Raw genomic sequence first — 26,965 nt, 5'->3', positions numbered from 1 at the left:
TTTTGTATGGCCCACGAGCGAGTTTTGAATAGTGGTGTGATGTGGTCCGCATGCTGTAAGTTGCTTATAGTAATCGTTCCTTTGTTTAAATTATTTTTTGACCACTTGGCAATTCAAAGCAAGACAAATTTGTTAGGGATCGTTCAAATATTACGTTCAAACACAACAAGGAGAGGTAAGGGATATTTTGTAATGTTTCGGTCCATACAATACATTGAAATTTTCCATTTAAAACCTGTTACTTTAGGGAAGGAGGGGGTTTAAATTGGCAAATTTCTTCGTTGCATAATATTTTAATCATCCCTTAGATATTTACGATAATCATTAATTTATGGGAAATTGACTGTATTTATAAGCTTGAAATCAATCTGAGATTATATCAACTCGCAGTACATTTTCTTTTGCGGGTTTGAACACGTTTTTTCTCATACTCACCACCAGATGTCTAAATTTCAATCAGATAAGCTTATTGGATGAAGTATCCCGCTTTTACGAACGCTAATATCACCAAAAATTAGCCCACTTTTACAAAAAGGGATCTAGTGAAAGCTAATATTTTCAAAGCTGAACGATCACTTCGACATCTGGTGGCTAGTAGGAGAACCGTCATAAAAGAGGTTGAGTTGAGACCGCACCGTGTGCAGCATAGGAAAGAGCAAACATATTACACTTTTTCTCGGAATAGTTATGTTGTAGACGATTAGAGAGCATTGAAAAACCTGATAAACTTTTTTTCCTTCGAAAATGTACAGATCCTACAGTGCTCATGTACGATTAGTGGGATAAAATTGGAAAATTGGTGTTTGGCTACATAGGTTATAAACTTCCGGATTCTTTGTTTGTAGTTAAATTTGTTATGAAATCACGCGTATCGCAAGAATAAAGGGTCGAAATAATTATGCCAATGGAAAATAGTTTAATAAAAAAAATTGAATTTTGAACGTACACAAACATTTTCAATGACATATCTCTCCTTCTTCCCTAGCGACCTCTATGATGGTGGCGCATTAAATTTGCCTATTGACCGGAATAAAGCCAAACGTCAATATGTTGGATCCCTACCAGAAAGTAAGCTAACTTTTGGCGGCCCTCACCGCTTTTAAAAAGCTGGATAGTTCAGCCAATGGACTTATCCACGGTCTACTTTTCTTGTTGATTTTTTCCGATCTAAATATGTTTACATAAAATGATATCCACGCCAACACGAATGTTCATCGGATGAACAATGCGTGGATGAATGTGTAACGAAATCATTTATTTTTCTGTATACATCGCCCGCTGTAAAGGTTTTCTTCACGCTGAAAGTTGCAGCGTGACGTCATCGTATATTAGTTCATAGGCTTATTTGATTGAAACTTAGACCTCTGGTGGTGAGTATGAGAAAAAGTGTTCTAATCCGCATAGAAAAAAAACTGCAAATAAATATCACTTTTCGACTTGATTCGATCTCCAATAAAAAGATAAGGACACCGTCTTCAGCCATTTAGCTGCACGGAATGTAACTTAACACTAGACAATGGATAAGGATGCTCCAGTGGCACAGTTGAGAAACATTCCTGACGAAAAGTTTCAATGGCTGAAGCGGGAATCGAACCCACACCCAATGACACGATGCGCTTAAATGCATAACGACACTAACCGCACGACCACGAGGCCCACAATATTTTATTTTATTTTATTTTATTTTACGGCCAGCGCTTTCTTTTGAGGGCATAAAAGCGATCCACAAATCAGTTAGGCTGTATTGTAAGTAATTTACACGGTGCTCCCCTGACCGTTATTATCAGAAAAAAATCTCCATCAAATCTGTGCTCACCAGTCGATTTCTATAGCCAAGCTGCATGTCTGGGCAAAATTTTAAAAAAATCGTAAGGCCCGTTTTGAAGTTACGCCCTTTTGAATGTGTAAGTCCACAAATTCTAAGGAAATCTGAGATATTCAAACGAGTTTTTATTAGCCGTGATTATCAGAATAAATATAATATGAAAATTTGAATCAAAGTTGGATTATATAGTTATTTGTTACTTCTGAGAGGAGTTTTGAATGAGAGGATAGACGAAATTTGGAGTTACGTCCTTTTGGAAGTGTAAACATTGAAAACTCTAATTTCCAATAGATTAATTCGGTATTCTTTTAAGCAGGCATTCCGTTAAGCATGTTCAAATGTTTTCAATGACACATTGTACTTATACGTCACCAAAGTCTTTAACAATTGATTATTATTTCAAAGGCTCAAGCGCTGTAAGGCATTACGGAGCAATGTTCGTGCCATTATTATTATGCATAAAATATTGTTATGGCCCAACTAGCTACCTTGGGCCTTCCCTAACCGAGTGGTTAGAGTCCGTGGCTACCAAGCAAAGCCATGCTAGAGGTGATTAGGTTCAATTCCTGGTCAGTCCAGGATTTTTTCGTAATGAAAATAGAGTATGAGGGCATAGAGTATGTTTGTACCTGCCACACGATACACGATACAAAAATGGCAACTTTGGCAAAGAAAGCTCTCAGTTAATAATTGTTGAAGTGCTCATTGAACACTAAGTAGAGAAGCAGGCTCTGTCCCAGTTGGAACGTAATGTCAATAAGAAGAAGCAGAAGCTACCGGCTATTGCGGCTAATTTTGTACTGCCTCAGAACATAAACTTCAATTGTTGAGTAATGCATAATTGGCCAAACTATAGAACTCTAGACCACTGTCAATACTTTTGTGATCATTTGTAGCATACATTACTACATTTTTATTTTTCAAAAAATCTTCAATTTTACCATTGTGTTTCTCGGTCTTTTCGATTTCACGAACACGTAAGAGCTCTGTATGAATACAATAGTAAAAGAATGATATAAATCAATCAGTCCATGGTAACTCGTGAAGAGAAAGCCTCAGTACTTGAAATGTGCTTAAGAAAAGTAAAAAAACATTCGTTATTATTTGGTTTAATTGAATTTAGAATCTTAACACTTTCAGAGCTTTATGGTACATGTCTCCCTTGAAAATCAAACTCTTTTGAGAAGATTCTATACCTTAACTCCGAATTTCATTAACCCGAGTGTCATCACCCTAAACGCACTATTAGACTGAATGCTATTGTCCCGAATATATAATTACCTTGTACGACATTGTCCTGTGATAATAGAATTCGAAGTAATACCATTCTAGAAACTGGAACTTGCGGAGATGGTCTTCGGGTATTCGGGATAATGGAATTCAAAGTCAAGGTGTATAATTTTGAAAAGATATATAAAATATGGTTAAAACAGAGTTGTTCATGGATGTTAAGTAAATTCCAGTTTTGATTACCTGAATATCGTAAATTGTTCTGTGGCCCTGTTGATAACCTGCTGGACGACATACCAGAATATGGTTCCAATCCTACACAATCTGAAGATTTCCATGTAAACTTATTTATTCTCGATCGCAGACTGTCCTTGTGAAGTAAAAAAAATCATACTTTTGGAGCCTCACAAAGTTTTTCAAATTGACAAAGACAAACATATGAAATTAAGCTCTGTAAATGCTACAAATTTAAACTCCATTAAACAAAATAACAACGGATGTTCTAAACTTTGCATTATTTTCTTCCATTTTGTATCAATGCTTTCTACGTTTTTAATTTTATTTTATTCCATACACTGTTATCCATAACCGAAAACTTACCTCGTAAAGTATTCCTTGACGTATACTTCTCTTCGATGTACAACAGGTAACAATAATTGCATGTAAAATAAACCGAATCGTGAGTACATGGGTTTACCAAGCTAGCCAAAATATAGTGCTACAATAACTAATTTGGTTACATGATGAAATTAGCTCCGTAATGCCTTAAAACACTTGAGCCTATGGAAAATCAGTTAATTGTGAAATACTTTGGCGGCATATAAGTGCAATGTGCCATTGAAAACATTTGAATATGCTCAAAAGTATAAAAATGCCTAATTAAACTATTGGAAATAAGTGTTTTTTTAAATGGTTACGCTTCCAAAAGGACGTAACTCCAAATTTCGTCTATCTTCTCATTCAAAACTCTTCCCAGAACTTACAAATAACTATATAAACCTACTTTGGTTCAAATTTTAATATTATATCTATCCTGATAATCTCGGCCAATGAAAACTCGTTTGAATATCTCAGATTTCCTTAGAATTAATGGACTTACACATTCAAAAGGGCGAAACTTCAAAACGGGCCCTACGATTTTTTTAAAATTTTGCCCAGACATGCAGCTTAGCTATAGAAATCGACTGGTGAGCACAGATTTGATGGAGATTTTTTTCTGATAATAACGGTCAGGGGAGCACCGTGAATTTCTTATAGATTACTTTTCCGCAAAACAAAGCACTAACACGTCATTAAATCTTTTCATCGAACGAATTGGTACGCTCTTAAGTTCATTTGGTGCTTAAACTTGGTGATTTTATTAAATTTATTTCCATTGGCAGACGAAAATATCAGACTCGCCCTTATTTCATTTCATTCCATTCGTTGTTTTGCACCCGTCAACAACGAAACAAAATTCCGATCTGCCATAGTGAAAAATTGTGCCAGCAGCGGTGGATGGCCCCATTGTTTACGTTGAAAGTAGGTACGTGAAAATTGCGTTATCTGTCACTTCGTGGGGGGGTTGTCTGAGATAGACGAAATTTAGATCACTAAAGTCTAAGTGGTGAAAAAAATCGCAATACCACGGACCAAAATTTTTCGGTTCATCGACGTTGTACTGCAGCTGTCATGATGCTCCCGGGTTGTGTTTTCGTGCCAAAACCAGCTTGTAGTGACTAAAATCAAGGATGAAAGGTCGATGGTGTTTGAAAATGTACCATGAGTACATTATTGGCAGCTTCTCAATTTCGTCATGAAAGTCTAATCATTCGTGAAAATTATAATATTTTGATTAAATTAGTTGTGTTGTCTACTATTGTACACGGCAACATGTTTCAAAATAAGTGGAGCTGCTTTTAAAACAAACTTTAACATCGATCAACCAAACCATAGAATATCCAATGGACCGATGCGGTGCCGTGTTATTTACGTGACCATGGCAACAAGTGAATTCGGCACCGCTCAAACGTCAAATAGTGAACCCGTGCATAGGTCCATAGCGGAAAAATAATAATAATAACCGATCATTGCAAATCGAGCCGAACTGGTGCTTTTTCCGTGCGCACGCGCTTTCTGTAGAGCTGTCAAACAGACTTTTGTGCCTTCCTTTTTTCGCTCTCCTTCAACCAGATGATTTGATAGAAAATCTGTATCCACCGGGTTAAAAAACCTGTGTCCCATACAAAAAAATCTGTGTCCATACAAAAATTGTTGATAGAAAATCTGTGTTCCATACAAATCGAATCTGTGTCAGTATAAAAATATCTGTGTAATACAGAGAAATTTGTATATCTGGCAGCCCTGCCTTCAACTCAACAACTCAGCACGATCCACCTCGGGGTGGATTGGTGAGCTGTCTGGTTGTTGCAGATGAACACTTATCGTGTAGCGCGACATCATCATTGCCACCAAGCTTGCAACTCACCAGAAAAACGATAGGTATAATGGACCGATGCACGAGTTAACTAATCTGACGTTTGAGCGGTGCCAAATTCACTAGTTGCCATGGTCACATAAATAACACGGCACCGCTCAAACGTCAAATGATGAACTCGTGCATTGGTCCATAAACAACAGCCCTCCATGGCAACTAGTGAATTCGGCACCGCTAAAACGTCAAATAGTGAACACGTGCATAGGTCCATAATGATTGTTTTCAAATCGTTCTGAATGGTCAGTGAAATACGATCAAAACAATTATTACTCGGAAAGAAAAAGCAATGCTTACTTGTTCAATTCATTCATTCGACGGTACATGTGTCATGCACGATTTAACTATCGTCAGGTTGGGATGGGTTGTTCGATCTTTGGGCATTTTTTGTAATTTATTTTCTAAAGCAACATGTAAGCTGTTAATGGTTAACGATTTCATAAACTTATTATATTTGTTCCCCGTTGACTAGGGTCTGGAAAGATAATGCCAATGTGTGTTTTTATAGCATACATATTCAGAAAACCGTGATTTCTGGGTACTGTGGAGAACAAATCTCGATTAAACGATGTTCAAACTTAAATTAATCTTATTAGCGTGTTGGACAAACAGAATAGAATTAGCTTTCAATAGGTTGTATTAGCAAGTGATTTTGATTTATGAGTATTGAGTTATGATTTTTAAAACCCTAAAATAATTCTAAAAACACATTTTTAACTTGAAGCATGATGAAATCTTCATCAAATGAGCTGAAAATTTGACCAGAAATTGTTCTTAGCATGAGAATTCAGAATACTGCTTGACCGGAAGATTTCCAGACATTTTTTTTTTTTCAATTATGAGCAGATCTAATGGTGATGGCTGATATGACGCAGCCGTCGATGCCACAGCGTGCCCGGATCTGTCTCACAGACATTCGCGCAAACGTGTTCCAACGTCAGCACTGTTTCGTATAGGCTACTTACCAACTTGCCGATCGCTAAAATTTCGCCACGTTTCTTCAACAGAGCCTTGCTGTCGGAGAACACCCCAAGCAATACCAAACATTTTAATATTGCACGTATTCTACTGCATTTCAAAAATCATGATGCGACATTGCTTTTATTCGACAAATTTCAAGAGCTGTCAGGCAAATGAGCATTAACGCTACATTACAAATGTATCAATGCACTAATATTGCTTTATGAAATGCTTGGTTGCTTTATAAACATTCTTGCATTAGTTCGGCTATATTAGTGCCCTTTTCCACTTTTAAACTACGATGCCAGCTTTTTGGAATTTTCTCTCAGGTCCGAGACAAAAAGGACATCCTATATGTTGAACAGCATCCCCTTATTGCTCGTTGCGTCAATCCTACCGATTGTTCTGGCAACCATCTCCTGACTTTCTTTTGTCACCTTTATTTCTATTGGTCACACCATCGTATCAAACGATGAGAAAAAAGATTTCTGACTCACCAAAAGATCGCTGCAGCCAGAGTTCAATTTGAACCCCACAGCACAGACAAACAGACGTAACACTTAGAACAAATTTCAATCAAATTCATAGTCACGGAGACATGTACGCCCAATGCTAAAATCCTTGTTTGGCCGATGGGCCAACAGATGGCGGTAGTGTGTAAACGTCAAACACGAACTAAACCGATGCGAGCGCTGCGGGTGGTCGATTAGCCACCTACAATATATTTGAATTGACCGTTAAAAAGGTGGTCGATGGACATCAATGAGAGTGTGACGTCTGTTTGTCTGTGGCCACAGTGTTGGTCCGGTCACGTTTTGATAACGATGCGTCCGCCATGAAGCTCACCGCGCTTCTTTTCACGCAAATGACTTCGCATTTTACACGCCCGTTGCTATGAGCGTAACCACGTGCACCGTTGCCCATCGTCATGACCACGTTGCTTGCAGTCTTTTTTCATGTGACCATGCATGCCACATTTGTGGCACTTACCATCGAATTTGCGTTGACTGCTTCCGGAAAATGCGGCCGGCTTGTATTAGCTGGCATCTTCTTGTCGATCCGACCGTTTTTACTCCTCATCCAAAAGCCGTTACTTCACCAAATCGAGCGTTAAATCCTCCACGCTTACGTTTTTCAGAGCCGTCACCAACGGGATGTTCGAGTTCGGTAGCGCCAGGAAAAGTTGAGACACCAGATCCCCTTCCGCTAGGGTTGCACCGGCCGTTTTGAACTTTCGTACAAGCCCATCGAATTCCACCAGATGACTCCGCATATCATTGCCTTCTTTCAACCGAAGCCGTACCAGTTACTTTCTGTTTAACGTCTGGTTGGTCAACTTCCAAGCACTCGTCGGAAATGAAGCTCACGAACAGTAATTTCGCCTTTCGGTCCATTTCCACGAACTTTGTTCGAACAGCTTCTACTTCCGGGGCTTCCCCGGTGAGAACCACTGACACGTCAGCTGCTTCGAAGAAAAGCTTCACCCGGTAACTCCAATTTTGGAACTCGCTTCCATTCCCGCGGAACTGCGGAATTCCGTGCGCTAGCTCTTTCTGTGTGGTGCCCATAACCTATTAAGATTTCGTTACTAGAACTCTGAATTGAAAAACGCGGATACTTCTAGAACAATTAAGGAGCTTTTTTTAATGCGACTATATTGCACGATGTGCAAAATTGAAAAAGGAAAAACAATTTTAAAATGGGTCGCAGCTTACTACGACCTTGTTGGGTTGGTTGCTATGCAACAGGCATTGTCACTCAGCATGGATGGAATGACTAGAATAACCGATTGCTACTTGGATTACATGATCAATGGGCCTCTGCACTGTTTTGATTTTGTATGAGATTTTGACTTGTTGTTTACAAATTTCACGAAAGAGTGAAAGGGAGAGGTACATTTTTGTGCAGAGCCCCATTACGCGCTTTTATCATGTTTGTCCCTTCTTTGAGATGTCGGCTCACAGTGACAGTTCGTGTCAGTGGAAACTCTGCTCACTTTGACGTACAGAAATTTCATACCGGTTTCTCCAGCGTCAAGAAAAGCATTTTTCATCGATCACGGTACACACAGTTAAAAAAATATATATTTTCTGTCTCAAAATAAATCCAATTATAGCCATGTCTCCAAATATGAGCGCAGCGGTCACAGATCATACAGAACTTTCAACTTCGAAGCACAGTACATGAACTAGACAGCAAGTACACTCATCGTATTTAGGCGGGAAAAATTTTCCATTCATTTGACCTTGCGGGTGTCAGTTCGCTATAACGGCTACGAGCGTACGACCGCCGCCGGACTCTAAAAAACAGAAGATGATCAATATTCAAATGGAGGTCACTGAGAAAAAAATCTTGATTATGTCTTCCGCAAAAATATAGCAAATTTATAATTTAACCCGATTTCTCGTAGAGTTTTTCAAGGGGCTTCCACTGTTAATTTCCCTGTACATTGATAATGATTATAATCTAGTTACACACTTAAAACAACTTTATGACGTATAAGTAATACTAATACAATACCTTTTCACGTGCTAACTGATCACATGCAGAACGAGTGTTGTTTAGCTCATTATACATATTGGCACGGTCGTGCTCCGCTCTGGATTTTGACGATAAATTCCCACGTAGTTGTTTTTAGAGAAAAGAGATAAAATGCATGACGAAAAATAATCATTAAATGCTTTTTAGTAATATGAATATCAATAGATTTGATGGCGATCATGTATTCTTAAACTCGAATATAGGGAAAGTGAAATGAGCTACTTAGTTTAAAGTAGCTGAACGCTACCGTTCAACTCACATGAACAACTCAGTTGAATTGAAAGAAAGTTGAACGTCATACTCCACTCAAAAAACTCAATCTTAACACGTCGATCAACTGAGTTGAATTGAATTCACTCACTTGCCTAAGAACATTTCGGATTCAACAATCTAATTTCATGGTTCTGTAGAGATTGATATTATATTGTAAGCTATGTTGAATATGGTACTTTGCAACGATCAATAAATAAGCTAAGGGAGGATCCCTGCTCTGGTGCTGCCTGCACCAGAATTTAAAACTGGCCCACATATACATGAATTTAAAACTGGCCCGAATATGCCGGTTCATGCGTTAAGGTGTAGCGGTGGTGATATTATGGCAGAGAGGCTTGCTGTTTGGTTAGCAGACATCAGGCATCAGCAGGCATCACTCTAATAAGGCAGGCATCACTCTAATAGGCAAATTTCGAAATTTTTGCTCCTCTATGCTTAAACAATTGAAATTATGGTAAAAAGCATCCTCCCAAAATTTGAAACGATTTGGAAGAAATTTGACTGTGCACACGCCATTTGAAGTTCATATTGAGATTCCTATGGAAAACGCTAACCTTTGGTATTCAGACCTCTATCTCTTCATCATCATATTTTATGGAAAAGTGAACACACTCTTCTCATGTGAAATTTTTCCAGCTACAACTTTGCCGAAGACCACATTTTGATTGGACGTCAGGAAAAATTGTTATTCATCATCATAAAGTGGGTTTGCCTTCAGTAAGCTTCACCAACTATTCGGCAGGCAACAGTGGTGCTCCTGGCGAGAAGAATAGATCAAAGTAATCCAGGCTACTATGTTCTACAGCAAAAAAGCAGTGTTGCTCTGAAAGTAATTGAATAATCATCTCAGCCTGGTTCAGACTTTGGAATCAATATTAACAAATTATCCTTAAGTTCCAACAAAATGTGGTCTTCGGCAAAGTTGTAGCTGGGAAGATTTTACATGGGTAGAGTGTGTTCGCTTTTTCATAGATTATTATGACGAGTAGATGGAGGACTGAACACAAAAGGTTTGGCTTTTCCATAGTAATTTCCAAATAAACTTAAAATGGCGTGTGAACAACCAAATTTCTTCCAAATCACTTCAAATTTTGGGTGAATAATTTTCATCATAATTGACGTTTAAGCATAGGGGAGCCAAAATTTCAAAATTTGCATCAGTCAAGAAAGACGTGATGGAATGACGGGAAACATTTGTTTGTCCATTTCTGGTTCTAGCACATGCTATTTATAAACAGATCAACCGTGATAGATTGAGAGTGAATGGAAGCAAGTGAAAGAAATAACTACAAAGTACGGGGAAAGGGATGGGCCTAGGATTGAACCCATAAAATTCTGATTATGAAGCAGAAGCGGTAGTCATTGGACCACCAACCAAATTGAAATAAAAAGTATTGACACTGTACTGTCAAGTTGAAAACTATTCTGTCCCGGATAATCCGGGACGTACGGTCACTTTACACAGTTCTTAATGTTTTTGAACTCTACATGCTACACTCAAAATAATCCAAATTTCATTGCTATACGTGAAAAATCACGTAGATCATTCCAAATTCATTTTACCTCCACTTCACCTGACCGAGATAAAGGTCACTATGCCATTCATAACCACCAAACAGTGACTCCGTAATGAACCAATGCACGAGTTCACTAATTGACGTTTGAGCGGTGCCGTGTTGTTTATGTGGCCATGGTAACGAGTGAATTCGGCACCGCTCAAACGTCAAATTAGTGAACTCGTGCATTGGTCCATTGTTACTGAGGTTACCTATGGTCTTATCCACTATAGGACCCGCTATAGTGTCAAAATTCTTCGGCCGAGTCAGTTTAGTACACTAGTGGATAAGATCATTGTACGTACATTCGGTGTTGAGCTCAAATCCTAAGATGGCGCCCGCTTGATTTTTGAAGAACTTCAGAAGCTGCTGAACTTTAAACTCTGTGTAAGATTGATTTCAAGGTAAATATGCTTTGAATACCGAAGAATCTCTGCATTACTTCATATTTTATACCTGATTTATAATCTCTATCAATTGGTAAACAGGATTCAAAATGCTCAGATTGGATATAATAATATCACAATCTTTTAAGTTTGTTTATATTTCCCAATTGGAAATTAGTTTTCTTCCAAAGCCGATTAGAAATAAGTTTGGTCTTTATGACAGTTAAATTTAATGCAAAACCATATACAGTCATCTCTCCCTTACTCGATATTGAAGGGACCATCGAGTTAGGGAGGTATCGAGTTACAGAACACAGAAGCAGTGCAACTGCATTCCAAGGGACCATCGAGTTAGCCATGACAACCAACTTTTACTATGGTTCTCTAACTCGATATCGAGATACGGAATATCGAGTAAAGGAGAGTTAACTGTAGATCCTATTGAAACGCTTCGTAAAGCTACCGGAAAATCCACGTAGCTCTTACGTGTAGCGCCGGTGGAATGGACGAAGTTCAAAAGTTCATGCGTTCATTCTGGGCTACCTATGATTCACGTAAGAGCGAAAGTGCGATGGAAAAAAACCATGTATGTGTTCACGTAACAATGACGTTTGGATTATTTTGAGTGTATTCTTTCATTTCGCGAGTCGAAAGATGAAGCTGAGGTACACGGAGAATAACATATAGTGTTCGTAATCATTTTTCCGGTCAAGTTAACTATATTTTAAGGTTAACATACAAATAACTATAAATATTGTTGATATGACAAAAATAACTAGGCCATATAGTTTTTGACAACTATATTTTTAGTGAATTTACTAACGTCAAACGTTAAAATTCAACTACAGCGGGGATTCGCTGGTTGGAACACGACTGCCTTCCATCTAACGAATCCGACCCGATAGTTGGAACGACTGACAGCTGGTGAAAATGCTCCAGACTCCGGAACGCAAATCGTCACGAAACGCACATATACATACACATTATAGAACATATAGAGCTTAGTGACATTTGAACACACGTAGACTAGCATATGCTCGTCATACACAGTTTGTTTTAGTTTTCCTCAAAGAAACTTGCACACGCTTTCCAGACTCATCAAAATCTAGAAAGATTCGCGAATTATGCGAAACTGACAATATGTACAAAATTTAAGAAACTATAGCGGTGAAATTGTAGCTTGATTGTCTATTCACTGTACTTGAACTTTTCCCCTTTCGATAATTTAACTATTCAAAAAACGCAAATTTGTAGAAGACGAAACTTATCCTCATGCAAAACCACACACTGTATTGATTACGCCTGTGTTTTTGTTTATCAAAGTGATGGGCGCATCTGAAATCGAAATCAAAATACGGCGAGAGTAAACGGCGACACTGCAAACAAAAAATAAACAAGGCGACAACAAAAAATGAATAGGCGACACTTAAAATAATATCGATTACAGGCTCATAACATTGGGCGATACTGGCATTCTTGAGTGCGTTTAAGGCGAAACCTTATATTTTTTTTTATTACGAAATAGCTAGGGAAATTGTAGGAGATGTGTGTGGTATTGATGAGGATTTTGAAACTAGGTTTATGAAATGTGTATTAAAGTGAAAAGGTTAAAGTTTGAGTATATTTTCTCCAATTGGGATTCAAAATTGCACATGAAAATTTCATTGGTTATTTTCTCATTGTTATTGATTTGTCAGATATCGCGAATCCCTCTCGAAATGCATATGGCAATATTACCCAATTTGAAAAATTTACACCCGGATTCTGGGTGTTTTTCGAGACAGAGTGCATATTGTTTTCCTCTAAGGTTCACAACTACATCTACACTAGGGCACCCATACCATTGTGCGTGATAACCACTATGGAGATTTCAATCCGACGGTAGTCAGACGTCAAAGTTAGTTTGACATCTTCTCCTGACATTCGAGTGCTTTTTACACTTCAGTCGTCGCGCTGTTGTATTCTATACAACAGTGCCGAAAAAACCTCGCTCTTCGTTCACAACAGCAGCGCGGTGGTTCTGTCGGTGGCAAACCGCGTGACGACTGGAAGGTTTAGTTGGAATATTTTTCAACCAGCGAACATCCAACGATCGAGTCATTCCATGTAGCGGACCCCCAACGAGCGCATCCACACTGTATATATTTTAGTTGACTCGAAGTAATTTTGATTAAGTTTACAATATTTTGCAATGTTTACTTAGCATTTTGTTCTGCTTTATTATCATATCTAAAAAAACTGCTGCTGCTTTATCGATAAAATAAACATTGCAAAAATGAAAAAAAAATGCCGTCCGTCAAATTTAAGAATTTTGTATGTTTAATATTTGATTATTTGCAACGTTTATTACGTAACAGAGTCCAATATTAAAGTGTGTGCATCAAACAGATTTGTTATACTTGTTTTTAATTATGAATCGTGGTTTACGGCTAACCATCCGAGTGGAAGTTTAACAACTACCGAAAGCTAAACATTACATATATTTTGCAATTGGATTAAATGGACAAATTGATGTGAAGTTTTGCGAAAAAGTTACACGTCTTCTCAGTGAGAATCGAACTCACGACTCCCTGATCTCTAGTTAGGGCGCGTTACTCCTACGCCATGAGAGGACTGATGAACGCAGAAGTTTACCTGAATTCGATTTTAGCTCAATAATCACATGGTCCTTTTTCACAAAGTGCACCTCTTTCGGAAGAATTAGATGCTCATCCAAACACAACGCTTTCTATATATATATATATATATATATATATATATATATATATATATATATATATATATATATATATATATTTATATATATATATATATATATATATATATATATATATATATATATATATATATATATATATATATATATATATATATATATATATATATATATATATATATATATATATATATATATATATATATATATATATATATATATATATATATATATATATATATATATATATATATATATATATATATATATATATATATATATATATATATATATATATATATATATACATATATATATATCCAATGCCTAGCGCGAGAGCTCATGGAAGTCATGTCCGCATTACAATATTATTCTCGACACCAAGCAAACTCTGCACTACTGGTCTGTTGCCATATCATTCAATTTTACTTCCGCGTATCTCTCATATAAAGGATAACTAGACCACATCACATCAAAACCCGCTTGCCGTACAAAATCTTCCCGAGGAACTCACAAAACCATCCCGAGGGTCGCAGTTTGGTGATCAATGGTTTTCAATGATATTAATAATTCCAAACATAAATTTTGAAACCTTTTTTTTATTATTTATCCAATGTACGCTCTATTTTGAGCGCACTCCATGATTGCATTGAGTTTGACAGTACCACGGACCAAAAATTTTCGGTACACGCTTGTTCAAATCTACTCAAAAGAGAGTAACTTTGACTCACTTTTGAACTTTCATAATAGCTGTCAAAAGTGAGTAGCTTTATTTTATCAAAGTGAGTAACTTGTTACTCACTCATGAAAAAAAAACGACCTTACTCACTTTTGAGTAAACACTAACATATTCGACTCACTTTGGAACTGTCAAATACTTGTGAAAATTTCGGCTTCCAAGTTTAGGAGTAAATATCGTTGTAAGAATATGTATTATACTAGTAAAACAGTGCTTAAAATCTGTAGAATTACCTATAACGAATCATGCAAGTTGTGCAATAGATGATTTATTGTTACTGTTATATCAAGTGAAGCGAGATCGGAGTTTTCGAAGGTAACCAAGTCCTGGTTTTGATCGAACAACCGCAAGAAAAAAGTGTATATACAGTAAGTTTTACCGTCATACTTTTTTTTTATTGAACTAATCCTCAGTTCCTTTCAGTCTTTCCGGAAAAGCTACTGGCTCGGGCAAACATCCGGATCAACATCCAGCGAATGAATATTCACCGGAAGAACATTGAGTGGTAAAATGCGCAGCAAAATCGTTAATTTTTGGTAAACACGGTCCGCAGTTTACTACGAACCTTCAGGTTTCTTCCTGCTGAAAGTTGCCGTGTGACGTCATCGTAAATTGATCCCCCTCCGGGGATCCATTCCAGAGAAGCGAGAAAAAAATGGACCCAAACATCACAATTGTATTACTTGTAATATAATGTACTATTCATATATTTATGTATGAGATAATAAAATACATGTTATGTCTTTCGAATTTATTTTTCTGATTCTATTTATAAATAAAAATAACAAATTTATTTCCCAAAACATTATTTCTAGAGTGAGTGACATCTACTCACTTTCGCAAATTGTAGATTATACGAAGTGAGTAAGTGTTACTCCAATTTTGACATTTGACAGTGTTACTCTAAAGTGAGTAACCATGGCTTTACTCACTTTTGAGCAGTTCCACTTTGTTCCGAAGTGAGTCGAAATCTACTCACTTTTGAGTAGATCTGAACGAGCGTGTACACTCCCCATTGAACATTTGACAGTTCAACAGCCGACTAAATTGGTTGAAAAATCGGTCGATTGTTGCACCGACGCTTATGGAAGTTTAACACAGCGATCAACTGACTAATCGCCAGATTAAATCGGGTGGCCGACGAAATCTGGTGTTTAGTAGGTCAACTTACTTGGATTTTACTTAAAATACCGATTTATCCACCTATTTAGTAGGATTACGTCGGCCCACCCTATTAAATCGGGTGATATTCGGTTGATCCCTGTGTTAATCTTTCATAAGCGTCGGTGCAACAATCGATCGATTTTTCAACAAATTTAGTCGGCTGTTGATCTGTCAAATGTTTAATGGGGCTATCATTGTATGGCGGCTGTCATGATAGGTCATGATGCTCCCCTGGAACAACCCCACACTCAGAAACACGGGTAGTCACAGAATGACTAAATTTTAGTAATTTATGACAATTTTCTATCTGCCTCTCTTTCATCCTGCAGGGAATTTTATTCCTATTTGTCAATTCGCCAGAGTTAAAGCATCGCTAAGCTTCAACCCAGTCGAAATGACAGTTAGTGTAAAAATTCACAGCTGAATGAAAGAACGGCAGATAGAAAATAGTCATTAATGCATAAACTTTAGTAATTATGTGATTTTTTTCTATTTCTGAGTGCAGTGCCTTGTGATGTTTTTGTCGACTAAGCAAACGGCAAACATGATCAAAAGTGTCGAGGTTCATTCATGGACCCATTTTTGAAATTAAGTTTAAATATGATATAGCCGTTATTTGAGCGGGAAAAATTGCTGATGCAGTTGCAGTAACATGCTCTTTCGTATTATTAAATAAAAACAAGATTTCATTAAACATTTTAGGACTCTATTGCACATATATTTGGTGAGATGAATGAAGTATTCATATTCTTGTTATACCTAATCTATTTTTGTACCGTCGTTGGGGGTGAGAATGGGTCAAAAAGGGATATGTGCGATTTATTTTTTGAATAACTATCGCAATTTAACTCCAATAAACTTCAAATTTGGTGTGTATGTACCTTGATGGTACATTAACAACTGTTTAAAAAATTAAAGACAAATATTTGTTCACAGCGGCACCACAAGTGAATGAAAAATGACCCAATCTCACCCCATAGAGGGGGTGACATTGGGTCACTATAATTGAAATAACTTGTTTTTTAGAATATAATTTCAAAACCATTCACAACTGAAAAATATTAATATTAAAAGATATCTAAGATGTTTCACAAGTATAACCCACTTAAAAGAAAGATTATACTGAAAATTCAAGAGCTATGAGAAAAAATATGTAAACCCAACATTTATCGTCAAGTTTACATAAATTTTCTTGGTTTTTCCCTCAAATTGTCTTCAAAGTCTCATCCCCATTGCTATAAAGCCCATTCAGTTTCCCCAAAGGTGTACTGAAACAGTGATTATTTTAAACCTTCGCAAATAGTTAAATTTCGGTGCGACATTCCACGATCAATAAATTTCAGGCCGAAGTTGACGTCATAATCCCAGTATTTCAGCGATCCAACTCATTTGTACTTCCGTGAGATGTTTCTATAATATGAAAACACTGATAAATAATCAAATTTAGAAAACTTGGAATTTCATTTACTATCGTTCAAGCAACCCAATCTCACCCCCATTTTCAATGTTTTAGACATCATACCGAAAAAAATCATTCAGCGTATTACCTAATTCCGCGCATTTCATACAAAATCATTTATATATGGATATACAGATAAATATTGCAGCAACTTGTTATGCCATTTGATGCTTCTTTCATTTAGAATAAGTTTGAATTAAATAAAAGCAAAAGTGAATCACGGAAACTTGATAATACTAATTTGTTCGTTTCGCCAGTGCGCGGAATTAGGCATTCTTCTGCGCGGAATATGGAAAAGCGTTTTAAAAAAGGCCCGGAATTAGGCAATTTCGACAAGTGAACATTTTCAATAAAATCACATTTGTTAATTATGAATACAGTCTAGTTTATATTTTTCCCATAATCTACAACATATTTGCTAGCGATCCACTCATAAAGCTTTTTCGTTGATGCAATACAAATTTTTAATCAATCATTTGAATCGTTTTATTTTTTAACTGCGTTGAAGTACGGCCCTTTACGGTATCTACATTTCAGATAAAAAAAAAATTGATATCATGTTTATTATTTTGCACAAATCTGTTCATAATTTATAGGAAACAGTTTTGGTTCCTTTATTGCGAGAAAGGGGCAATAAGATTTTATCTCGTTTCAGAGGCGCTTAAACCAAGGCTCTTAAGCCAGGGCATGAGGAAGAAATACCTATGTCCCACCCCAGGAGAACAACAATGGAGTGTGCATTAACTTTCTCAGCAACGCCATTCCCAACGATATTACCTATAACTCTGAATCGAAACGGTTGGTACGGTTCTTCTTTCCTTGAATTGAAATTTTATTTGTCTATTGGTTTATTCATACGTGAATATTGTCTGTCTCAAAATAAATCCAATTATAGCGATTATCTGCCCATGTCTCCAAATATGAGCGCAGCGGTCACAGATCATACAGAACTTTCAACTTTGAAGCACAGTACATGAACTAAACAGCAAGTACACTCATCGTATTCAGTGACTTCTGATATCTATCACTAATACATAGATGTACTGCTGTCATTTTGCGTAACCACGTGCTTTCAATAGGCCAGGGGAAGTGGTTCACCTAGAGTGAATTTATGTCAAAGAAAAAGTAGATTTTGTATGAGAATTGACAGAAAAATGAATGACAAGTTCATCCACTTCTCCTGACCTATTCAGGCGGGAAAGATTTTCCATTCATTTGACCTTGCGGGTGTCAATTCGCTATAACGGCTACGAGCGTACGACCGCCACCGGACTCTAAAAAAACAGAAGATGGTCAATAACCTAATCGTCATGATTTTTTCAATTGTCTAGAACCCCAAACTCTGCACAGTGGGCCTGGCCATTTTATTATTTGTATCATATCACTGATATTCTGCAAATATTATTACTGACAAGAAAATATCTGAATAAATTTAGGTATTTCCAGGATGCTTTTCAATATTGGCTGCGCTAGCGTTTAGATTAGATAAAAACCTCTTGCGTGCAAGGGTGTCATCTTAGTACTTTCACTATTCCTTGCAAGTTTAAAGTAAGTAGATTTGTGAGCATGACTTGAAGTCTAGGGATGTGAATGTTTTCGGATAGTGGTAATTATCCAAACTATAATAGGCCAGGGGAAGTGGTTCACCTAGAGTGAATTTATGTCAGAGAAAAAGTAGATTTTGTATGAGAATTGACAGAAGAATGAATGACAAGTTCATCCCCTTCTCCTGGCCTATAGGCCAGGGGAAGTGGTTAACCTAGAGTGAATTTATAGCAGAGAAAAAGTAGATTTTGTATGAAAATTGACAGGAAAATGAGTGACAAGTTCATCCACTTCTACTGGCCTATGGACCGATGCACGAGTTCATTAATTTGACGTTTGAGCGGTGCCGTATTCACTCGTTGCCATGGTTACATGAATAACACGGCACCGTTCAAAAGTCAAATACAGCGGGGATTTGCTGGTTGGAACACGACTGCCTTCCATCTAACGAATCCGACCCGTTAGTTGGAACGACTGACAGCTGGTGAAAATGCTCCAGACTAACGCATCCGGAATGAAAATCGTCACGAAACGCACATATACATTTGTTTTATATATGGAGATTTTAATGCGATGGTAGTCAGACGTCAAAGTTAGTTTGACATCTTCTCCTGACATTCGAGTGCTTTTTAGTTGGAATTTTTTTCAACCAGCGAACATCCAACGATCGAGTCATTCCATGTAGCGGACCCTCATTGAGCGAATCCCCACTGTAGTGAACTCGTGCATCGATCCATTGATATGAACCAATGCACGAGTTCACTAATTTGAAGTTTAAGGGGTGCTGAATTCACTGATTTCCATTGTGCATTGGTCGACGGACCGATGCAAGTGTTCACTAGTTTGACGTTTGAGCGGTGCCTAGTTCACTCGTTACCATGGGCACATAAATAACAATGGACCAATGCACGAGTTCACTAATTTGACGTTTGAGCGGTGCCGAATTCACTCATTGCCATGGTCACGTAAATAACACGGCACCGCTCAAACGTCAAAAAGTGAACTCGTGCATCGGTCCATAGGCCTTTTCATGTGACAGATCCGTCTATGCATTTGTTTACATCGGTGGAGGACCGGTGCTAACACGGGCCTGTCATTTTCATAGAAGAACTGTCAAAGTGCTTCCCAATCAGCTGATTTTAGACGTCATGTGAATAGGCCTATACCGCTCAAACGTCAAAAAATGAACTCGTGCATTGGTACATGGGCCAGGGACGCAATCTGGCGGGACAAAATAGATAACTCCATGCCAAGTCTCTAGAACGTCACAGTATCAAGTTAGATTGTGGACGATTTACGAGCTATCCGTTTATGCCAGAAGATATACCTCGATGCTACAAAAAACATTACCGAAGACACCAAATGCCGGAAATGCATTGTTTGTGAGTTATCAATTTTGTCCCGGCATATTGCATCCCTGGCCCATTAAGGCACTGTAAATAAACAAAATGTAAAATTGATTTTATTTGTTTCAATCACTTACTTTGTTTTCAGTTTATTTAGCTGATCAACTTGCTCTGCCATTTCAGCAACAGCATCGTTATGTTTTTTACGCAGATTGGCTAATGTACCTTCATGTTGTATATTGGCTTCTTCTAAATCCCTCCGCAACTTTGCTAGTTCAGCTTCCCGTTTTTTATTCAGTTCAATTTGTGCAGATGTAGCCCCACCAGCTTCCTCCAGACGCTCGCCAAGTTCTTCAAGCTCTCGAGCTAAATCTGCACGTTGCTTTTCAGCCTTTGCACGCGCTTGTCGTTCCGCTTCAACTTCTTCTTCTAGCTCTTCAATACGACCTTGTAGTTCTTTAATTTGCTTCTGAAGTTTTCCTACCAAATTTTGTTCATCTTCCAGCTTGGCAGACAATGCTGAGATCTCTTTGTCTTTTCGCATAATCGTTTGTTCTAATTCCTTTTTATTGCGTTCGAGATCAGAAACGGCTTCTTGGGTTATTTTAAGGTCTCCTTCAACTTTGCGTTTTGCTTTTTCGACATCACCACGTAATTTTTTTTCACGTTCTAAAGAATCTTCTAACTCATCAAGAGTTTGCTCTAGCTTTGCTTTTACTTTGTTTAAGTGATTTACCTTATCTTCTGCTGCTTGCAGCTCTTCAGCAGTTTTCTGATTAACTTCACCTTGCATTTTTTTTTCTTTGTTTAACTTGTTGATAAGTTCATCTTGATGAGCAATTTCGTCGTTCAGATTGCGAATTTGATGATCTTTGGAGGCCTTGTCCTGTTCAATCTTTTGTATTTGAAGCTCAAGATCTTCTGCATCTTTTTTCTGCCCAGAAATTTCTTGTTCAAGTTTTTTTTTTGTTTGGAATAGCTGGTTTCGAGCATCCTCCTCTTGTGCCAAACGTTCTTGGGTGTCACGAAGCTGATTTTCAAGATCATTCTTTTGAGCGGTTAATTTTGCTGCCTTTTCCTGGTACTCTTGTAGAGCTCCCTTTTCCCCAGAAAGCGAATCTAATAGAGCGGTCTTTTCAGCTAGTAGTTTACTGTTTAACGCTTCAAGTTCCTTACGAAGTTTTTCTTCCTTTTCAAATGCTTCTGTGGCTTTCTGTGCTTTTTCCTCTAGTTTCTAAAATTAGATTGAAACAAACAGTTATAGTAATGAATACTAAATAGATTTATACCCGGTGAACTGAGCTCACTCGGTCCAAGAATTTTGACACGTAAGCAGGACACACTTCCGAATGTTAGAGTAAGGTGGGGCAAAAGTTCGACCTTAGTGGTATAATCAAAGTTTCCAGGAAAACAATAGCAGTTAAAACAAAACAAATACCATACAGTGAACCTTCAACATATTGGCTATAATTTTGCTGAACAAACTTGTGTCAAAATATTTACCCATTTTTAGTTATAACAGTTTCAAAATTGATTGTCTTATTCGAACTTTTGCCCCACCGGTGGGGCAAGAGTTCGAATCTAGTGTGGGGCAAAAGTTCGCAGGTTAAAACACAAAATATCGATACTTTTATGACAAGCATACTTTACACCAGCCGTAAACTTAAGTTTAACGAAAAATACACACTAAATTTTCATCAAAAAAATTGCCCAAAACCGGGTTAATTGTAATATACTCAAAAATAGCAGTTTTTCGCAAAACTAAGTGGAAATGTAAAATTTTGGTGACATTTTTCACACGATCAGACAAATTAAACTAAATTTGAAGATAATATGTGGATTTTAGGCAATTTGAAAATTTTTCCGTGAGTTTATACATGGGTCGAACTTTTGCCCCGCTGATTCGAACTTTTGCCCCACTATGGGCCAAAAATTGTTTTCAAGCATTTATGCAAAAACTAATACACCTCAAAGCAACCTTATGATAGGCCTAGAAACGCCCTTACATAAAATATTGAAAAAGATTTTATCTTCAATTGGTTCAATGCAACGAAAGTTTGACTAAAAATTACAATATTCACGTCGAAAAACAACAAATAGCCATAACTTATCCAAATCTCAATCGATTTTTATGATATTTGGATTGAAAGTCTCTTACTTGAATAGCATTCGAACCCCCATGACATTTATAAGATTTGTTTTAAATTGAGCTAGAAATTTTAAAAAGAAACTCTTACCCCACTCGAACTTTTGCCCCACTTTACTCTACCCAGGTGTACAGGGAAGCTCAAGTGTCGAAGCTCTAGAACCAAGTTAAAGAGACTGTAAACTTAAGATGGTGTCTACACGTATGCTCGATAACCAGATGCCATGGTCATGACTTCGAATCCCACCCGCTTCACTCCTTAGCAGTAAGGGACGTAAAAAGAATTTGTAATCTAACGCAAAGCTAAAATGCGTAGATGGCGCTCCTTCAGAATAGGGATTAGTGCATCTTAATCAAAATTTGCTGTGATAACTTTGGAAGAAAAATCACCACAAACATTTATCTGACAATATTTTTGCAATTTAAGGCATAGGAAACCGTGAATATTCATTTCATTTTGAAAAACTTTCGCAACCTAACCTCACTTTTGATCGCCAATAGGAAAGTCTACGGACACAAAAACATTCTGCAGATAGATAAAGCAGATATGCGCATTGTAAACCCCACGGAGTACCCCATTAAACATTTGACAGTTAAACAACCGACTAAATTGGTTGAAAAATTGGTCGATTGTTGCACCGACACTTATGGAAGTTTAACACAGCGATCAACTGACTAACCGCTAGATTATATCGGGTGACCGAGGAAATCTGATGTTTAGTAGGTCAATTTGCTTGAATTTTACTTAAAATACCGATTTATCCATCTATTTAGTAGGATTGTGCCGCCCACCCTATTAAATCGAGAAAAACTAGTTTAACTCATAAAAAAAGTAAAGGGCCTTTACTCATTAGAGAGTGAATGGCTTGTAGGGGAAGACGGGGTAAGAGCGCCCGCCGGGGTAAGACGGACCACCTTCAGTTTAGCATGAAAATGGCGGTTTTCTTAAAAGTTCACCAAGCACTTTACATAAATACAAGATTTTTGACGTTCCGAACCATTTAGCATAGTATTAAATTTTTCATAACAAATATCAAAAACAAAGATTCTGCTCGTCAATATACTGCTTCGCGACTAAAAATGGGTTAACCAACGTGCGAAGTTCGATTTTTGACCAACTTCGCCGCGTCGCAGCTCGATTCTCAATAGTGCGCATAATGCACACGGCGGAGGGCATAGATGCGCACTATAGCGAAGCGACTCGCGACGCGGCGAAGTTGGTCAAAAATCGAACTTCGCACGTTGGTTCACCCATTTTTAGTCGCGAAGCAGTATATTGAATTTGATCTAAATTCAACAGATGTTCACTTAAGCATTTTGAAAGGATTTTTTTTGTAAAAACATAACAAATTACCCGTCCATGCATCAACATAAATGTGAAATATGCTTCAGTGAAGTGAAATATGAATAGTAAATATTTAGCTTCGAAATGAGGCCATAGTTGTGAAAATTGCGCAAGCGGAGTAAAACCGACCACTGTTTATGGGGTAAGACCCCCACCCCTAATTTATACCAAATAAAATGTCCAAACCATTTTAAAAGTTGTAACTACGATTTACATTACTATTCAAGTAAAATGAAATCAATTTTGTTATAAAAACAAGCCAAATCCGTATATTTTTCCAAAATATGGATGTCTCAAGGTAAAAATAAGTAAACAGCTAAGTTTTTTTTAATTAATTAACCCTAAAAGTGTTTCAATATCCCCGTTCATCAATGTAGAATTCATAAAACATTATACTTTTCAGAATCTTAGGGAACTGATATATTTTTTCTCAAAACTGTGTTCGAAAATCGTGGTGGTCGCTTTTACTTTTTTTTAATCTTGATAAGACATCACTTTTTCTTTACAAATACAACACCTGTGATATTTTTTGATCATGCCTAAGGCTTCAAAAAACGACATGCTGCGTCGAATAAGGATTTATTAATTCTTGATTTTGACATATGAATTAACATGCTTAAGCGGTCTTACCCCGTCTTCCCCTACGTCAGATCGACGAGTAAATTTTACCCACTGTGACAAACTAATTTATCGAGAAACAGAGTCAAATTTACTCTTTTTCATGTATGGAAATTGAAGTTATTTTCATATTTATTTTTGTAGAATAATGAACACTAGACTCTTATTATTATAAACTCATTTTATTCAACAATATATTAACATTGGTGAGATGCGGAAGAACCATTATATAAACGCTGATTTGCCGGTCTGGAAAATTAGGCTGAAGCGACTGGAGGGACAGCAGACCATGCTTTGTATTTGCTCGGCAGCATAAGTATCCTGTATTTGTTTATGTATCGAACTAAATACCCATTATGTGAAAAAAATAATTACCCGTTATTTTGACATTTTTATACATCAGCAAATAATGGGTGTTTTTTCCACATTAAATAGTAATGATGAGTTTACAATGTGTTCAATTTCAATCGAACATGTTCACTTGACTTTCATAATCAATTTCATGTCGAAAAAACAATATGTTATCGCTTTGAATTTTGAGTTACAGGCAAACGGGTTCAAAAAAATAGGGTTTTTCGTAATATTTAGGGTAAAACAAATTTTGAGTGTAATAAAAAAATCAATTTCTGCGATCAAGCAAATTGATGTAAAAAACTACATGTCTTCGCTTTAAATTTTGTTTTAAGCTAGGTATGCTGTTCCGCTCAAGAAAAGTAAAAATTTCTGCTCAAGAAATGGTCAAGAAATTTCCTACAGTGAGCTTAATTTGAAATGACATTTCTTTTCAACTGCATACTGTGATAAAAGAAAAATGCTTTTCTTTAGCATTTCTTGCAAGAAATTTCCCACGCATCGAGATTGGCGATTACTTTTCTGTTGAAGTGCATACTTTGCTTTAGTTTTGAATTTGCGAAAAAAATTCGTTTTTCAAAAAACTAGGAAGTGCGTCTTTCTTAATAACTTTGGATAGACGAATCTATTTCAAAAACGCAAAAATAAATATCAATCTTAAATAGTTTCCGGTTCCATTGCTGAATTTTTTTAAATCGCTTCGAAAATGACATGCATGTTCAGTTGCACTTCCAACTTTTTTTGGACCCTTGGTAGTTGGCGTAAGTTTTCACTCCCTTGGTAGAAGAAAAGTTAATAAAGGTAGAAAACATGGGGATGTCAAAAAAGAGGCAGTTTTCTGCTTCAAAATCGACAAATCGAAAAAACAGCTGATTTATTTTGAAAATAGAGTAGCTGTTTTTCGTTTTGTGGGTTTAGGAGCAGAAAACTACTTTTTCAGTTTTGACATTTGCTCCATTTTTACTTGGACCTTAAGGTGAAACATCTCAGAATCTAAAGATGGCTGGCACAATGGCCGACTTGTGCCCCTATTAACGTTTTCAAAGGCACTAAACGAGAGAAATAGTTGGAAAACGTTTCTGATCTTCTTATTTTAAGCTTTCTGCTAGTGCACAAAGTCAAAATAAAAAGTGCACTGTTGTTGGATGCTTTATTCGCAAGAATTGTGGCTTTAAAGTTTCAGTGCAAACTTAGAAGTTGATTCAAAGCTGTTTCACCTTAAGTAAGAAAATAATAAGCCTATTGTTACAGACCCTTCACATCATAACAACACTTGAAATGGTATTAAAAATAAAAAAAATGTACTTACAGCGATTTGATCCTCTACTCGAGAAACGTTTAAAAGTGGTTTTACTTTTTGCCATAACTTCCACCAAGCCCATGTACGAAGTTTGAGGTACTTTCGTAAATTGCGCTGCACGACTTCTAGCGCGGTACGTTGCGACTGCATTTTTTTGAACTCTGTGCGAGACAAATAGCCACGACACCAGGACTGCATCCATGACATAATCTTAGATAACCGTTGATCCCGGAAATCTTCCATTTGACCCAAAACACCGGCACGGAAAAATACCTATTGCGATATTGAAAATAACGTACAGAAATGAAAAGAAAAAGTTTAATATTTGAACTGATTATCACATGGTATGAGCACAGACAAACAGACATAATACTGACAAATTTCCATCGGTCATGCTTTTAACGATCATTTCAATGATAATAAATCTCCGAGCTGTTTAGTAGAACCTATAAATAAATGAAAAACCGAATTTAGTACTATTCCACTAGAGTTTGTATCCTTTGACAGATACGCGTATTTCGACCTCAACTGTAAGGTCGTCTTCAGTGTATAGTACACAACACTGAAGACGGCCTTACAGTTGAGGTCGAAATACGCGTATCTGTCAAAGGATAAAAACTTGTGGAATTAAATGGTAAAGCGAAGTATGCACTTCAACAGAAAAGTAATCGCCTATCTCGATGCGTGGAAAATTTCTTGCAAGAAATGGTCAAGAAAAGCATTTTTCTTTGATCGCAGTACGCAGTTGAAAAGAAATGTCATTTCAAATGGAGCTCACTGTAGAAAATTTCTTGACCATTTCATGCGCAGAAATTTTTACTTTTCTTGAGCGGAACAGCACACTTAGCTTAAGATACTAAATTCGGTTTTTAATTTACTTTCTGATCATTTAAAATTTCTAACCATCAGAAAGCCTTGATGTACATAAGGGAAGATACAAACATGACGTCCATCGTTTTTCGGGATTTTTAAACCTTCTCTCCCACCTCTGT

The 26,965-nt window shown here is 37.0% G+C and overlaps 1 protein-coding gene and 1 long non-coding RNA gene across 3 annotated transcripts in view; one reads left to right on the top strand and one right to left on the bottom strand.

The window, feature by feature from the left end:
* LOC110678344 (myosin heavy chain, muscle-like) overlaps positions 1-26,965 on the bottom strand; it is a 285,969-nt gene that overhangs the window by 50,232 nt on the left and 208,772 nt on the right. For both annotated transcript variants that reach the window (XM_021851099.1, XM_021851103.1), the window contains exons 10-12: positions 25,983-26,246; positions 20,351-21,447; positions 9,009-9,087 (exon numbers count right to left, since the gene is read on the bottom strand). In XM_021851099.1, coding sequence (XP_021706791.1) covers positions 9,009-9,087; positions 20,351-21,447; positions 25,983-26,246 — 1,440 coding nt within the window. The remainder of the gene's footprint in view (positions 1-9,008; positions 9,088-20,350; positions 21,448-25,982; positions 26,247-26,965) is intronic.
* Positions 15,019-15,449, top strand: LOC110678356. The gene is made up of 2 exons (XR_002501522.1): positions 15,019-15,067; positions 15,123-15,449. It is a non-coding gene; the product is annotated as an uncharacterized LOC110678356 (long non-coding RNA).

The sequence above is a fragment of the Aedes aegypti genome, chromosome 1 (genome assembly GCF_002204515.2).
Source record: "Aedes aegypti strain LVP_AGWG chromosome 1, AaegL5.0 Primary Assembly, whole genome shotgun sequence".
Taxonomy (NCBI): domain Eukaryota; kingdom Metazoa; phylum Arthropoda; class Insecta; order Diptera; family Culicidae; genus Aedes; species Aedes aegypti.
The sequence above is the reverse complement of the archived record's forward strand: the minus strand, read 5'-3'. Positions and strand labels throughout refer to the sequence as shown.